Source organism: Callorhinus ursinus, unplaced genomic scaffold, assembly GCF_003265705.2.
Source record: "Callorhinus ursinus isolate GAN/ISIS: 27379988/994484 unplaced genomic scaffold, GSC_fseal_2.0 scaffold20, whole genome shotgun sequence".
NCBI lineage: Eukaryota > Metazoa > Chordata > Mammalia > Carnivora > Otariidae > Callorhinus > Callorhinus ursinus.
Genome location: NW_027397082.1, coordinates 5003695 through 5020477, shown reverse-complemented (window position 1 = coordinate 5020477; position 16783 = coordinate 5003695). Strand labels below are relative to the sequence as shown.

Sequence of the window (16783 nt, the reverse complement as noted above, 5' to 3'; positions counted from 1 at the left end):
CCCGCCTCGTGATAGCTGTAGGCCCTAACTGACCAGTTACAACCGGGCACAGTTCCTAAGATTACCCAAAAAAAGGGACCATTCCATTGCTCCCCAGCCCCTCTCGCTCTGCCCTATGACCACGGCCCCTCGCCGCCGCCTCGCGGTGTCGGTCTCTCCTTTGCTGTCCTACCCTTCATTCCCTTGCAGTGTATTCAGTAAACTTTTTGTCCTGCCTTGCGTGAGTTCTTTCATGCCTGCCCCGCTGTCCCCAACCAACGGGGACGCCCCACATTTGGCGGTCTCCCCAACCGATCGGAGAGGCGCACCGTTTCCACCCGTAAGATGGAGGCCACAGCCCAGAGCCCTGCCTTCCTGGTACTGTTGTCTTAGGGGTCTAACCGGAGAATCAACAGCAGCACAGGAATGCAGGCTCTGTCCTGAAGTCAGGGCGCTGCGAAGTGAGCGAGGCAACCTAAGGAATGTGGCCGCCGTCGGCCCCGGACTCAAGAGCTACCAGAAGGCTGCAAGCACGTCCCCAGGCCCTGCATGCACACGCTCTGTCCCCGGAGCCTCCGAGGACTCCAGCGGGGGCCAAGGCCCGGCCATCCTGGCTGCAAACCAGATTCACCTGCGCTCACTTGGGACCTGGGAAAAGGGAGGTGGGGGTCATCCCAGGCCCCACCCTAACTGGGAATGATCGCAGGCCCAAGCATTTGGTGTTTTTTTTTTTTATAAAGCTCTCAGGTGATTCTCACATGCAGCCTGTAAAACTCCACCCTGACACAGTAGTTTCATGATACATATGAGTCTCTGGTCGGCTCCCAGGGCTCCGGGCATATACTCTTCTCTGAGAATTTATTAATTTTGTGTTTTTATTTTTTAAAGATTATTTACTTATTTATTTATCTGAGAGAGAGTGCACAAGCAGCGGGGAGGGGCAGAGACAGAGGGAGGGGCAGAGGGAGAGGGAGAAGCAAGCTCCCTGCTGAGCAGGGAGCCCGGTGTGGGGCTCGATCCCAGGACCCTGAGATCATGACCTGAGCCGAAGGCAGCCGCTTAACTGACTGAGCCACCCAGGCGCCCCTTGTGTTTTTATTTTGATGAGAGTCTAGTTTTTTAACCAGTTATAGAGACCAAGTTTTCTTTGTTGTAGTCATTTGCAGCAAGACCTTGGCTGCCTGAGTTGACGTGCAATGAAATGAGGTTGAGGGAATGTTCCAGGGATTTGTGAGAACCTTTAGCGAGGGTGACATCCCTGCATTTATTTACTCAGGTCTGAGTATGATTTGGGTCTGAAAATATGGGAGAGACATCCAGCTTCCCGGCTTTGAGAGCAGCGTTTGTCCCCAGACCTGGAGTGGGGGAGCATCTGCGCCCTGAGAGCGGTGGAGGACGGCCTGGGGGGGACCTGGGGGTCCCTGGGAGCGGGGGATACAGAGCCATCCCTGACAGGGGAGCCACGGGTGCAGGAGCTCAGAAGAGGACACAAGCAGGTCCGTTCCAGAACCGTGAGCCCTTCCATCTAAGCAAGTGCAGGGTGGGAAGGCAGTGTGGGGAGCAGCGGGAACCGCGCTGGGCAGAGGCCCCTTGGTGGCCATGCTAGTCTGCTCCGGCTGCCCTCACGAAGTACCACAGTACCGCGCCCTTCACCCACAGAAACTCCTCTCCTGGTTCTGGAGGCTACAGGTGCAACCAAGGTGTTGCAGCGTTGCTTCCTCCCAGGAGCCGTGAGGGGAGAATCTGTTCATGCCTCCTTCCTTAGGGCGGTTGCCGGCACTCTTCGTGTTTCTTGGCTTGCAGAAACTGCACCCCAATCTTCTGCATGTTCACACAGCGTTCTTCCTGTGTGTCTGCATCTTTCTGTCCAAATTTCCCCTTTTGGCAAGGACAGCAGTCCTATTGGATTAGGACTCACCCTAACTCCCTCATTTATCTCTGTCAAGATCCTATTTCCAAATAAGGTCATATTCTGAGGTTCCGGGGGTTAGGACTCCAACAAATCTTGTAGTGAGGGACATAGTTCAACCCACAACCTCGTATAGCCGGCTTTGGAGTTTGGACTCTGCTAAATTCTGACCCCTGTCCACCAGATACCCCCAAGTTATTCTCTTTACATACAGCCCAAATAACATAACCAGCATACAAGTTCCTCGGTGTGCTTTTTCTTCTTCCTAGTGCCTTGGATCATTTGAAATTTTATGTATTTACCTGTGGGCGATCAGTGCCTGTGCCCCATGGGGCCGTCAGTCCCGGTCCCATGAGGGCAGGGAAGGAGCATGTTCTGTTCCCTGTTGTACCCTCAAGGCTGGAAGGGCATCCAGCATGTCGTAGCCACACACAAATGAGCATGAGTGAGTGAGAGAACACATCAAACATGCCGCTGAAGGCAACAAGGAGCCACCCACGGGATCAAAGCCCGGAGGAAGCTGGGGGAGGCCACAGGGAGGGGAGATGCTTTGGCCTAGAGAGAAGGGAGAGCAGCTGCTGAAGGGCAGGGGGAATGTAGGGGAGGGGACAGATAAAAGTGGTGCTGAAGGAGAGGAGACCAGTGTCAACAGACCTCAGGCTGTAGAAGGAGGAGCCAAGCTTTCCCCTTCCCTGGGCAGCTGCTCTACCAGCTGGACGGTTCTCCCAGGCCCTGACCCTGGTGCCTGCCAACACGTGGACAAGAAATGTCTTTTCCCACAGGTGGTGGCCTTCCCTTCCTTCCCAGGGCAGACAGCTGGCAGAATGTTAGAACCTCAGAACCTCAGGGCCCCAGAGAGGAGAGGGGGGCTGCGCTGACCTGTTTTGGGCCACCCTCCCAAAGAGACCGATCAGGCTCAAGGATGCTTGGGAGCACCCAGTAGGGTCGGCCCTCAGCCACTGGTGACTGTGGAAGGGGTGCCCAGCCCCCCTGGGGCGGCAGCTTGGTGCAGGGAATATGTCCCTAAATTGAGAAATAAGTGCAGATATTGCCCAACCACGGCACAGAAGAGAGGGAGCCTGGGAAGAAATACTCCAACCTCTCTCTCCTCCTACCCTCTGATCTCCCTATGGTGCCTCCGACTGGCTCAACCCAACCAGAAGGCCAAAGGCATATAGCCTAGAGGGAGACGACCCATAGAGCAGGGCACAGAGCAGGGAAGAGATGGCAGGAGAGATCTGGAAGTTATCCAGCCCAACAACCCAGTGAGTCATTAGCTTCCAATGGCCCATTCTTTCATCCAGCAAATGTTTATTGATTATCCCATAACTACCAGATACTGTGCTAGGCTCTAGAGGCAGAAATGCCTATACAGAACTTGACCCTGCCATCAAGGCAAGATCCAAACAAATAATCATGGAAATATAATTACCAACTGGGATACATTCTATGAAAAAAAAAAAAAATAAGGACAGTGATAGATGTAAAGAAAGGTCTGGTTCTGCTTTGGACATTGAAGAAGGCATCTTTGAGGATGTGACACTGAAGGGGAGCCCTGAGGGACAACTGATTTAAGCAGGGAAAGAGTGAGGGTCACGTGTTTCAGGAAGAAACAGAATATGCAAAGACCCCGAGATGGACAATTTCAGGAGAGACAGCACATGACCAGCACGCGTGGAGTTGAGCAAGACTCAAGGTGAGGAAGGGAAGGGGAGCAAGGTCCAGGTGGCCTTAGGGCCATGGTAAGGCGTTTGGGTTTTCTCAAGAGTAATGGGCAGCCACGCTGGTGCCATATCAGGGCTCTCAGGCTTCCATTCAGTCTAATGTCATTCCAGGCTCCTCAGTGGGGTCTTTTATGAGCCTTGGATCTGACCTCCTCTCTAAGCTGCTGGACACCTCCAGAGGCAACATCAAGCTTTGGGGGTCACTGAGGCACAGGCATCCCTGTGATGCTTCATCATCACCTTACTTTTTCCAAAAACTTCTCTGAAGCCGACTCAAGATACGGAAGTTCAGTCCTCAGATTCCCTCAGCTCTGCACTGCTTACCTCAGAGTTCTCAGAAGGCAGTGTCACCAAAAAAGAGCCATTTTTCTACATTCTTTCTAAACCTTCAGGAAATTGCTAGCAACCTCAGTGGTTCTGGGATTGGTCCAAGGGTAGGAGTGGAACGTGGAATAATTAGAACTCTCATCCAACTGCCAGTGGGACTCTATGGGCTCAGTCACTTTGGGAGAGTGTTTGGCAGCATCTCCTAGAGCTAAGTACACACACACCGCAGAAACGGGCAGTTCTACCCCCGGGTATAAGCCTGAGAGAAATGACTGTGTGTGTCTACCTAAAAACTGGATCCAGGCTAGAACGTTTCTAGCAGCATCGTTCATCATAGTCCCGAACTAGAAAGAACTCACATGTCCACCAATGTAAGAATGGATAACCCCACTGTGATATATTCACACAGAAATAAATCAGTTTAACACAGTAATAAAAAGCTGATAAAAAGTAATTAAAAGTAATAAGGTAACCAATTAAAGTAAGTAACCAATTACTTAAACATGTAGCAACATGGGTGAATCTCAAAAACGGGTTGTGGGAAAGAAGCAAGACCTTAAGGCGCACACACTGTATAATTCCATTTATAAGCAATTCTAGAACAGATCAAACTAATCCACAGTGATAGAAATCAAAGCACTGGTGTGGGCGTGATGCTAAAAGATCATGAGAGAAACTTCTGCCTGCTGGAAACGTCTTATATGTTGATCTGGGCCACTAACATGGGAGGACACATCTGTCAAAGCTCATTACACTGTACTTTAAACTTAAGATTGATGCACTGGGGTATATCTAAATTATGTGTCAATTAAAAAAAAAATGGCAGGGCGGCACCTGGCTGTTCACTCAGGTCCTCCTCTCAGCAGTGAAGGAATGACCTTCTTATCTCCAGGTCAAAGTACAGACGATTCAGCTCAGAAACCGTCTTAATATAAAGACTATGTTTCTAAACAAAGCCAGAGCCGAGCCGTGTTCCTTTTCTTCTTTTGAGCGTCTCGGTCATACGGCCAAGCTGGTGGGACGTGTGGATGTGTTTATGTGATACGTGTTCGTGAGAACCGAAGTTCGAAGCACGCAAGGGCACAGCCCTAGCTAGCCTCCCCTTCCTCTCCTCTCGGGAGGCCAAAGGGGAGGGCCGGGTATAAAAGCCACAGCCAACCCGCCAGGCTGTTAGAGAACTTTCTCGTGATGCACAGTAAGTCTCGGCCCCCGTGGGGCAGCTTGGTGGCACTGGGGCTGCCAGAGGGATGTGGCCCCGGGGAGGGGGGAGGGGGGTGAGGGCCCTGCGGCGGGGAGATCCAGACACTGGGGTTCTCAGAACAGTGTTTGGGGGGGCGGGGGGAGGCCTCAGCCTCAGGGGGAGCCCCAGAGGGCCCAGGTGCTGGGCTTTGGGTTCCACACACTGTGTGCTCTGTCTGGGCTCGGCTACCGCCAGCCTCGTACCTGTGCCCAGGGGTGTCTGTGTGTCTGTGTTTTCATCCACGTAGATGCTGCCTTCCTGGACCATCGGCCTTCTCCTGCTGGCCACTGTCAGAGGTGAGGACGCTGTTACCCTCCCTTTGGGGAGAGAGTGACAGTGCCTGGGTGGGCCTTTGGGTGAGGCCGCTAGAGACATTATCGCCATGATTACGGCCGTCATGAATAACAGCATTACCATTATTTCAAGAAAAGCAACTGCCATCCTTCAGGGAGGGGTGACTCTGTGGCAATGGGCTTGACACGGATGATCCCGGGTAATCCTCCTGCTCTGTCCTGTTCCTCCTGCAAAGGCTCTAGGGGCGGTGAGGCGGCTGGCAGAGGTGACAGCAGCTGGGGCAGGGGGAGGGGGAGGCGACTTCGGCAGGCCCCCCACACCCTCGGTCCCTCGAGTGGCCAAGCCCATGTCCGCAGACTAATGTCACAGAGATGACACTGTGTGACAGGCCGGCCAAATGAACCCACCCTCCTGCCCATGGCCCCCACTGTCTCTCCTCACATGGTCTTTGTCTCCCCAGAGACAAGGGATCAGTCCCTCTCCTCTGGCCTCTGTTCAGATTCAGATACAGATACCAAGGTCTACTCGCCCTCAAACAGAAATAACCTCCCTGACCGCCGCAGTCCCCTGGAGCCTCCGGCCTGCTTACTTCCCACCACCCCCACCCCCGCAGAGGCGTGACGCACACCCTTGCTGCCTCACTTCCTCCCATCAGGCAGAACCCCTCACTGCCTGGCTTGGCCCCCCCAAACCCTGCTGGAGCATGCTTCCCGCAACAACAGACATGGTCTCCTCGGGTCCCTACTGCGGCTTACTTCCGCACCCAGACTCCCCCGCCTCGTCTCCTTGGCTTGTCCCCAGGCCCCCTCTGGGCCTCCCATTCCAGCCATGGAGCGAGACCTGGCTCCCGACAGCAGTCCGGGGTGGATATGGCTGCATCTCAGGCCTCTCTGGCCCCTCTGGTCTCCTTTGCTGGTCTGCTGCCTCCTCCTGCCCCAGACTTGGGCAGCCCCCAGAAGTCACTCCCAGGCAACCCCACCTTTCTTTCTCTACTTTGGGGCTTCCTCCTTGCCTAGCCTCTGGCCCCCCACCCTTCTGAATTCCAGGACCTCCCACCATGCCTCAAACTCACTTGTCCCAAACCAGGCTCAGACATCACCTCCTACCCCCCTCTCCCACCTCTGCCTTAATTTCCACTGTCATCGGGGGTTAGGACACCTGTGACCTCCCCAGGCTCCCTGCCCCTGCACTGCCCCACCCCACACCCCCGCCTCTCCCAGGCTTCCCTCCTCTGAGTCACCTACACTAGGCTCTGCAGAACACCTTCATGAAGCAGGGTCCCCACACCACTCACCGGCTCAACGCCCTCCAGCACTTCCCCACTCTCCCCCAACAGCCCAGGTGTCTTAACCTGGTCCCCAAGTCCCTGCATTTGCCACCGAGGCAAGCGTTACTTTAGTCCCCCCGCTTCCAGAGTGAATTCCCCTCCCTCGTTACTCCTTCCCTGTTAGATTTCCTCTCTCTCTCAAGACGGGGTTTGACCCCGATCTGTCCCAGCCTCTCCTCAGCACCTGGCTGTATTCCCAATTAAACTCCACAGGTTCAAATCCTGGCTCCACTGCTGGCCGTCCCCTGGGCAGCTTACTCTGTCTCTCTGTGCCTCAGTTTCCTCATCTGTAAAATGGGTGTAATAATACAACCTCCTTCCTCGCGGGGCTGTTCTGAGTCTTCAGTGGGACAATACTGGTAAAGTGGTATCTGGCGCACAGTAAACAAGTATTAACTATCACCAGTTTTTGAATGAACGGCCAGCATTTAGCACCAGCACTTTAGGAGCTGAGAAAGCCTAAGACAGAGACCCACTGCAATCCTCCAGATTTGGTTATGTCACCCTCAGTGACAATTTCTTACAGAATGTGCATGTTGTAGGCAGAGAAAGGAGTGACATTTATGGTTATGTGCATCATCAGGGGCATGGGTTGAGCCCCTACTACATATAGTATGATGCAACAATAAATCATCCCTGTTCTTTAAAAATGTGTGTAAAAGGATGACATGAAGTGATGTGCATTGGACGAATACCCACAAATGCCTACTTCGTGCACGGCCGGTGATGGATGTTATGGAGAGGTCAAAGGGAATCAAGAGGCACCATGCCACAGGTTTTCACATTTGGATAATTACCTGATGCTTGATGAATATACGTCCAAGGCCGTCCGGGAGTTTCCTGGGAGAAGTAGTTTTAAGGCAGAAGGGTCCCAGGAATTCTCAGTGATTCCCCGACTTGGCCAGATGATAAGGGTTAAACAGCATTAAATGTGCGATTCCCAGCACCCCATCCTAGGCAGTGAGGTGAATCAGGATCTCTGAGGGAGGGGCCTGGGATTGTGTAGACTCCACACACATAGTCACTCCCAGCCCCCAGGTGATTCCTATCACCACAGAAGTTTGGGGAACAATGGCTGGCAAAGGTAAAGACCAGTGTTGGCCATAGCCAGGCCTGGGCTCCCCCTGAAGAATCCTCTTGTGTAGCCGAGAATACAATGCTCCTTTCCAGAACCTCACAAGTGCCCTGCTCGTTGCTCTTCCTGCCCCAGGAAAGGAGATCTGTTATGGACATCTTGGCTGCTTTTCCAATGAAAAGCCATGGTGCGGGACCCTTCAGCGGCCTTTAAAGTTATTTCCCTGGGATCCCAAAGACGTTGACACCCGCTTTCTCCTGTACACAAATGAAAATCCGAACAACTTCCAAGTAAGAGTGGGTGTGGAAACACTGCACGGTGGGTGGATTTGGGTGCCCACGCTGGAGCCTTCACATGGTTGTCTAAAGAAAAAATGCACTGCCTTGGAACTTTGCAGATGATGCTTCCTCACCAGTGTTAGACCTGGAGCCAACTTAGCTCTCCGGATCACAGACCACTATGCATAGCTTAATGAAATCTCTGGATGCCCAACCCAGAAACTAACACATCCACACACACACCCGTGCACAGACCTTCAGAAGCTTCCCAGCTGCAGTAGCCTGTTCCTGGGAAAGTATGAGCAGCATTTATGGAGAAGCCCAGGCCTGGCATTCCCTGGGAGGGTCTGTCTTCTTCCTGCGCCAGGCAGGGTTGGGAGAGAAGCCCCTCAACGGGATGGAAATGGGGAAACTATGAATCCTTCCTGAGGAGCTAGAAGACAGATAGGAAGAAGGGAAACTTAGCCTCCAGAGACAAAAGGTGGGGACCCTCGGGGCACCCTTCAGTTCCCAGAAGGCCTACCAGGTGGGAGCAGGACAGGCTTCCTGCTGGTGGTCAGAAGTGACCAAGAAGGACATGCTCAGAATCCAAGCAGCTCCCAGCTCCAGTCCCTGAGAGGTTTCAGAAAGCTGGTGTCTATCTATAGGTCCCTGAGGTCACCCACTGTGAGGTTCTAGGGGACAAATGCCCTGCTCCCAGCTCCCAGCTGGGAGTTTGCTTGGACGCGGCTATGGTGCTGTTTTTACTTTGTGATCCTTCTTCAGGCATTTTGCCTAGCACTTTTTTTGTAATTAAACCAGCTGATCACTGCCACTGATCTAGCCACGGTCGAGGCTTCCAACTTCCAACTAGACCGCAAGACACGCTTCATCATCCACGGCTTCATAGACAAGGGGGAAGAGAACTGGCTGATAGACATGTGCAAGGTAAGGGTCCCCCCCCCCCCCCACACCTAGCCACTCCAGATGGAGATCAGCACCCAGCACCCAGATTCAAACCCCGCAGCCCCAGTGTCCCTGAGGCTGGGAAAGGTAATACTCAGGGAAAGAACTGTCCTTTGCGAAACCACCAAGGAAAGCATGGGTTCCCAGGGCGTCCATTGTCAAGTTCTCCCAACCCAACAACTTCTGGCCAGCCAGCTCCTCTTGAGGCCGAAAAGAACCAGAGTCCAATCAGAAAATTCCAGAGGTAGAGACTAGAGCAAATTTCCTGACATTTTTCTTTGATGCTTTATGTAAAACCCTTGGGTGACAGGAAAGCACTTAAATTTACCTTCTAGAGCTTTGCTATCCAATAGACCATTCTGTGCTGATGGGAATGTTTTGTATCTGCACTATCCAAATCAGGAGCTAGGGTCAGACTAGAACACCCAGAGTATTGTTGGGAACATAAAAGCAGCACTACCCAGGGCTTCAACTATCTAGTGTAGAGGTCCACAAACTTTTCCTGTAGAGAACCAGGTAGCAGATACTTTAGCATCTGTGTTCAATTTGGGTCATATGGTTTCAACTCAACTCTGTTTTAGCTCAGAAGCAGAGAGAAACAGTAAGTAAACAAATGGGTGTGGCTTGTTCCAAGAAAACTTTATCTATAAAAGCAGGTGGATTTGGCCCTACCTTGATAGTCTGATAACCCCTGATCTAGTAAGTGATCTTTTTGATCTGGGTGTGTCACTAAGTATCCTTGAGACCTTACACAAATCATTTAATCCATTCTGGGCCTCAGTTTCCACATCTGTTAAGTGAGGATAAGCATACCCAGTCAATAGTGATGTGGCAGAAGTGTGGACAAGTGCAAGGAATCAGGCTCTGGCACAACTAGCACTGACGGGTGTGAATGCCTATCTCTGGAGTGTACAATCTGTGGCTGTTGATAAATTGGTTTCTCCCTCTTGCTTGTCTTCCCCAGAAAATGTTTAAGGTGGAGAAGGTGAATTGCATCTGCGTGGACTGGAAACGCGGGGCCAAGACAAAATATACCCAAGCCGTCCACAACATTCGCGTTGTGGGAGCAGAGATAGCTTTCTTCATACAAAATCTGTCGGTAAAACCCTGCCTGGGCCACATCCTGTGGGTGGCAGGCAGGGAGGAGAGAGGGGGGCACCCAAGCACCACCTTCCTCATACCTAAGATGCAGCCTAAGGACCCCCCGGGGCTGGGACAGGGCCTGGAAGCCCAAGGAGGGCCTTTTCTAAGGTGAAGTTGCCCCTTTCCTTCCTCCTGAATTGTCCCGAAGACTCCTACTTATGGGACGCGAGGCAAATTAACCTCTCTGAGGCTCAGTTTCCCCTTCTGAAAGAAAGCCTTCCCTGTAGGCTCTTCTGGGAATTCCAGAGCATGCTGGGCTGCCAGCTACTCTCAGGCCAGATGAGTCTTCATTCTCACACAGCCCAGGACGGAAGGCCCCTTACAGCCTTCTAGAAGGTCTATTCTGTAGAACCCCAGAGCCAGGCCCACTACCCACGCTCTCCCAGGGATCGGGGACGTGGCCCTGCGGCGGGGTGCGGGTGGCAGCAGGCAGCGCACGTCGGTCCCCTCCCGGGGAAGCCTGCAGTTGACTCGGTGGCCGCTGGTCAGCACTGTTGCCCCGCTCACGAGCCGGCCTGCGGGCCACGCAGAGGGCCGTGCCGGGTCGCATGGTCCCAGGCGGCGTCCTGGAATGGGGGGGGGGGGGGGGGGGCTCCTCGCGAGTTTCCAGCCCGAGTCCCGTCCGCATCCCCGAGCCCCGCGCCCGCGTGCATCCCCTCCCCCCGACCCCCGCCGGCGGGACCTGACGCGCCATCCGTCCGCAGACCGTGCTGGGCTACAGCCCGGAGGACGTGCACCTCATCGGCCACAGCCTGGGCGCGCACGCGGCGGCCGAGGCGGGCAGGAGGCTGGGCGGCCACGCGGGCAGGATCACAGGTGCGCAGCGCGCGGCCCCGACTGGGTGCGGGCGGCCGGGGTGAGACGGGAGCGCGGCCCACGCAGGAGCCCCGGCCGCGCGCACCCCCCACCGCCAGCGGGAGGGGGGTGTAGGTGGTGCCCCCACTGGAATCAGAAAGTCAACTGTCCGTGTTTTCATGTGTATTAGAAAATACCTGATTGTAAATAAAAATACATTTATTTTTTTAAAAAGAAAACTATAACTAGAATATTAAGTGCCTGACTTCAGGGTTCTTATTGCAGGCGTAATATAATAATAATATAACTGATTTTTTAAAATTAATTCATCCGTTCCACAAATACGAGTGCTGTGCCATGCGCAGGCAGAGAATAAGTGGCCACCTGAAACCTGCCACATCGGAGGTGCTCAGTAAATACTGAATAAATGAATGAGTCGCTTGGCAAAAATGAACGAATACAAGACAGACACAGACAACTATTTATTTTGTGCCGGCAAATCAGCATGTGGCTTTGGCAAACAGTTCAATTCACCATGTAATGAATTGTCTCCTTTGCTCCCGGCGCTGTGCCGGTGTTGGGGGACAGATAAGGGGATCATAGTTCATGTTTCTGTAGAGGTTTTCAGTTTGCAAAGTCCTTTCTCTTCCACCTTTTCATGGGGGTTTCACAATAACCCTGTAAGAGAGTGGTTGTTATTCCCACCATCCGGACAAGGAAACTGAAGCTCAGAGGGGACAGGTGTTTGACCTTGAGCAGAAAACCAGGGCTAAATATAGGTGCCTGAGTCCCAGGTGCCCGGTGAGTTCCACCCTCTGCCTCTCTTCAAAGGTGAAGTGGCCACAGCACATTTCAGGAGATCCACAGTCTAGTCCAGGAGGCAGACGATTAAGTAGGCAAGTCAATTCAGAGCCAAATTAATTAAGCACAGAATAATCCTATACAATGTGGGTGGTGTGCGATGAGAAAGGAGAGGCTAAGTTTTCCCTGAGGAGGTGGTGTTTGAGCCCGGTGTTGGAGAGAAGAGATTTATTAGGGGAGGATGTGGGGAAGTGAGCAGTGGGTGGGGGTAGCGTAAGCAGCCAGAGGAGACAGACGGCGTAGGGACAGGGGACTGGGTGGAGCTGGGCAAGGCCAGGGACCTTGCAGTCTTGGAGAGAGCTGTGGCCAAATAATAACAGGTGAAGGTAAAAAGATCAAAGGAGATGAGGGGGCAAGAGGGTCCCCTAGATCCTGCTCAGAGTCAGGCACTGGGGACTTCTGGATGTTTGTTGACAGTGACCCCACTTCTAGCCTTTCTGTCTCAACTTCTCTCTCCTGAGCAGACTGGGAGCTACGGGCCAATTCCCCAAATCACAGCTGCTGAGGTCTGGGACTCTTGGCCCAGAAATCCCCATGGATTTTGTGGGTAGAGGGTTTAGAGCCTGGTTTGTCTTAGAGTGTGGTGTAACTACCCACCTCCCCCATTTCAGGACTGGACCCCGCACAGCCGTGCTTCCAGGGCACATCTGAGGAGGTTCGGCTGGACCCATCTGATGCCATGTTTGTGGATGTGATTCACACGGATTCGGCTCCCATCATCCCCTTCCTAGGTGGGTTCCCCACTGCACCTCCCAGTGACCAGCTGTGACTGATGGCAGTGGGTCCAGGTGCACGCCACACGCATACCGTGAGGCTAACCACAGGAATACCTCCGGCACCAGCCACAGACAAACAGGCAGTACAGTGCCAGTGGGATCGGCCTGCCTGCTGGCCCAGGTAGAACCAAAAACACTTCTACATCCTGGAAGGCTGTCATCAGTCTTCAAATCTTTAGTCCTTTCAATCTGCCAATATCCAGAGGGACAGTTAAAGTTCTTATTGATGTTTGACCTGTACCGGCAAAATGCAAAAGTTAACTTTTGAATTTTTTTTTTTTTTACTTCTTTTGTCAAAGCTATGGTTACAGTTTGTTTTGTTGGAGATGAAATACATCCTTTTATCTAGTTCTTCTAAAGTCAGTGTTCTTTTTTCATTATATTCTTATGCAACCACTCATGAAACGTGCCAGTGAAAGCATGTTTTTAATGAAAATTATATCACTTATTGAGTGTTTACCATGCGCTGCTTTGAACATTTTGTACACATCAGCTCATTAATCGTAACAACCCTAAAAAGTGGGTATTATTATTACGATTTCACTGCCAGAGGGAAGTGAGGCTCCACAAGGTCAAGGCCAAGTAATTGCCCAACATGACAGAGTCTATAGGTAGAAGCAGGTTGTGATCACAGGTCTATATGCTTCAAAAACCAAAACTCCTACCATTGTGCCGGCCTCTCAATATAGCAACATAACGGAATGTGGTCTCAGCATAACAATATAAGATAGAAGTAAAAATTTTTAAATGAATACGGTAAAAAAAATTTCACAGTCCTGATACGTATCTGCTGGTACAGAGTGGTGTCAGGGCATGATGGTACTGCTCAGGGTCTCCCCAAGACAGACATATACATACAATACGCCTGTGTGCATGCTCACCCAGAGCCCACCTTCCCTCTTATCCCTCTTCCTGTGTGCTCTCTTCCCTTCTTGTCTTGCCAAGTGCCCATTTCTGAGCACTTTCTGCAGAGCCACAGACAGGGTGGCTAGGCCGAGGAGAGAATTTGCCAAGAAGGTTCTTGCTGTGGTTGGAAGGAGCTGAACGCTGTCTGTGACCACAACCTAACACTGGGACCACTCACCTCCCTGCTCCCTTCTGCTTACAATATTTCAGGTTTTGGAATGAGCCAAAAGGTGGGCCATCTAGATTTCTATCCAAACGGAGGAAAGCAAATGCCTGGATGTCAGAAAAATATCCTTTCAACCATCATTGACATCGATGGCCTATGGGAAGGTACGTAAGTTAGAGAAGCAGGACAGCTGCTGTTCCACTTGGGGAGAAATGGTGCGTACTCTGTGCCAGGCATTTCCACAACAATGACATGAGGTCTTTACTCTCATCAGCCCCATTTTACAGACGAGGAAACTGGGTCAGTACAGTTATAAAACTTGCCCAAGGCTACCCTAGATTTAAGCCCAACTTCTGGCTGCAGAGCCCCGACCTCGTGCCCCTTCCTGCACCATCGTCCGCTTGGCAGGATGCTGAGGCAGGAGGGGACCAGCCCACTGGCAAAGACCCACCTTGGGCTTTGGCCCTCCGTCCTCCGTGCCTGTTCTTTGAAGGACTGCTCGCTGGGTATAAACAAAGATCTGAGTGGCTTAGACTTTCTTGCCATTTGCTGTGGTCAGGTTCTAGGCACAGAAAGGAGTTGAGCTGGTAGGAAGACAAAGAGGGGGACATGTTCTGCGAATTTGGAGAGAGTGGGCTGGAAGCAGGAGGCCTGGGCCCTGGGGGATGAGCCTTGTGTGGACTTCCGTTCATCTGAGGGGGCAGGCTCAGTGCCTCTAATAGGAAGTGACCTAAAGCATCATCTGGGCTCGCTGCCCTTGTTCTGACCTTCGGCTACTTTGGTCGCCCAGCCCTGAAACCAGGCTTCACTGCCCTCCCTGAGAGTCTGTGATCATTTCATTTTAGGATTTATTTGTCCAAGCTGGGAGTTCCCCGAAGCCAAGAACTGTGTTGGGGACCTCCCAGACGCACTGGGGTCTAGCCCAAAGCAAGCACCCGTGCAAGTCCGTTACACAGGGCTCAGTGACCTTCGGTGGCATTTTTATATTCCATATGTTGATGTTAAAGAGCAGGGTTGCTGAAGCCACAGGCGATATCCACTGACAGTATGTGGTGCTTTAACCTCCTCTGGGCTCAGCGCCAAGTTACTCCGGGGAAGACGCAACTGTTCAGCTCCCTGGGAGACCACCAGAGTCACAGGGAGGGCTGTCCCCTCCCAGAAGTGCCGAGCAGGCCACACAAAATGGGAGCCCGGGTTTAATTAAAAAGACCGTTTAGACTGAAGAAGCCCATGAACACTGCGGTGTGTGGGGACCGTGTGGAGCTCTGAGTTACCCAGGCTGAGCAGAGGACAGTGAAAGCTTCGTGCTCCTGTAGGGTGGGGATCCCAGGGCAGCAGTTTCGGACGAAAGAAACAATTCAATTTGAAACAAGTTCTGTTGTCTGGAGATGAGCGTTGGTGTGGGGCACACGGAACCAGCTTCTGCAGGAAGTTTCTGGGCTGGGGGGCAGGTAGAGCCCAGAGCTGTGGGGAGCTAATCCCACCGCTGCTTCCCAGTGTGCGTTTCTCCCTGGGCGGGGAATGAAGCCACCAGACCCCCGCCCCCGAAGGGACCCCCAGCTATGTCTGTTGTTGCCGGGGATCACTTCGTAGGAAGTTTTGTACCCAGTAGCTGGAGAAGTGAGAAAACAATTTTCCAAACGAGGACTTTGGGTTAAAGAAAAAGATGGTGAGTAAAATGCAGTGACAGAGTGGCCAGAGGCCACAGTAATTGTACTGGCCATTGCTTTTACCTTGTGCCTGGAATGGTAGGAAAGAAAGAGTTCTCAGCCTGGGGCCAAAGGCACAGGCGAGCCTGCTTCACTCAAAAGGCCTGTCCGGCGTGTCCAGCTCGCAAACTGAGGCCCAGCCTGCAGGCAGAACGCAACCCACAGCAGTATGTGATTGACCTTCACAGTGACTATTTAAAAGTGGGAACGTACTGCTATCATTTGAGCATGGAAAGATTTTCATGGAAAAGTCAAGATGCTAGCTACTCGTGAAAAATCAGAGCAAGTAATCTGGGCCTTTACCATGCAATGACTGGCTGGACCGTGTAGGGTCCCCTTAAAGGCTGTTGCTGTCCCCACCCCACCCCTCCCCTCTCCGCATATACATTTCTCACTGCCCCCTGCATGGCCCCCAGCCCCCATCATTCCTTCACATTACATGCCCGGCCCCAGATTTCCCCCTCGCGCCTACGTATGTCCAAGTCAGTCACAGATATTTCAGATTGTGCCCTGACACCCATCTTGGAGGGGACTCCTCGATCGGTCAGAGTGGTTCAGCCTTCAAAAGTGAAATGCGTCCTGTGAGCTCCCGTGGCCTTTGCTTCCTCAGGAACCCGAGATTTTGTGGCTTGCAATCACCTAAGGAGCTACAAGTATTACTCAAGCAGCATCCTCAGCCCCGACGGCTTCCTGGGCTACCCGTGTGCCTCCTACAATGAGTTTCAGGAGGTAGGTCACACCAGGGCCGGGGGAAGATGCTGGTGGCCCTGTGGGCAATGGGGGTTTTGTCCCTGTCGCTTGGCACAGAGCAGAGCTGTAAACTCATGAGGAACGGGAGGAGGGACCAGACATGCTGAGCCTCAGCGAGACCTTCTCCCAGAAGCAGGGTGGGACCTGACCGCTGGGCCTTCCCTAGATCCCAACTTTTTATTCTAGAAGATTCCCAATCTGCACAGGAGCCACAAGAAGGACACATCGATTGTTAACATGTAAATGTGTGCATATGTATAGTTTTCTTCTCAATTATATGAAAGCAAACTCAAGACTTTACTCATAAATACATTCATCTCCTGAGAACAAGATCATTTTCCTATAGAACAATGTTCAAGAAAGTTAACATTGACACACTAATATTTTCTAATATATAGTTCATATTCAAACTTCTCCAAATATCCAATGTCCTCTAGAGCTGTCTTTTTCTTTCTTTCATTCACCCTCTCTCTCTCCCTCCCTTCCTTTCTTCCCTTCTTTTTCCTGCGTTGCATTTTTTTTATCTCCTTTAATTTCTCTCTCTCTCTCTCTCTCTCTCTCTCTTTTTTATTTTTGAGA

At 52.2% G+C, this 16783-nt stretch overlaps 1 protein-coding gene across 1 annotated transcript in view; it reads left to right on the top strand.

Annotated features, from left to right (window-relative positions):
• Positions 1-4887: 4887 nt before the first annotated feature.
• LOC112830714 (pancreatic lipase-related protein 2) overlaps positions 4888-16783 on the top strand; it is an 18714-nt gene continuing 6818 nt past the window's right edge. The window contains exons 1-9 of the mRNA XM_025880745.2: positions 4888-5134; positions 5427-5475; positions 8011-8165; positions 8955-9080; positions 10063-10197; positions 10946-11057; positions 12509-12628; positions 13790-13909; positions 16065-16183. Of these exons, the coding sequence (XP_025736530.1) occupies positions 5427-5475; positions 8011-8165; positions 8955-9080; positions 10063-10197; positions 10946-11057; positions 12509-12628; positions 13790-13909; positions 16065-16183 (936 nt within the window). The 5' untranslated portion in view covers positions 4888-5134. The remainder of the gene's footprint in view (positions 5135-5426; positions 5476-8010; positions 8166-8954; positions 9081-10062; positions 10198-10945; positions 11058-12508; positions 12629-13789; positions 13910-16064; positions 16184-16783) is intronic.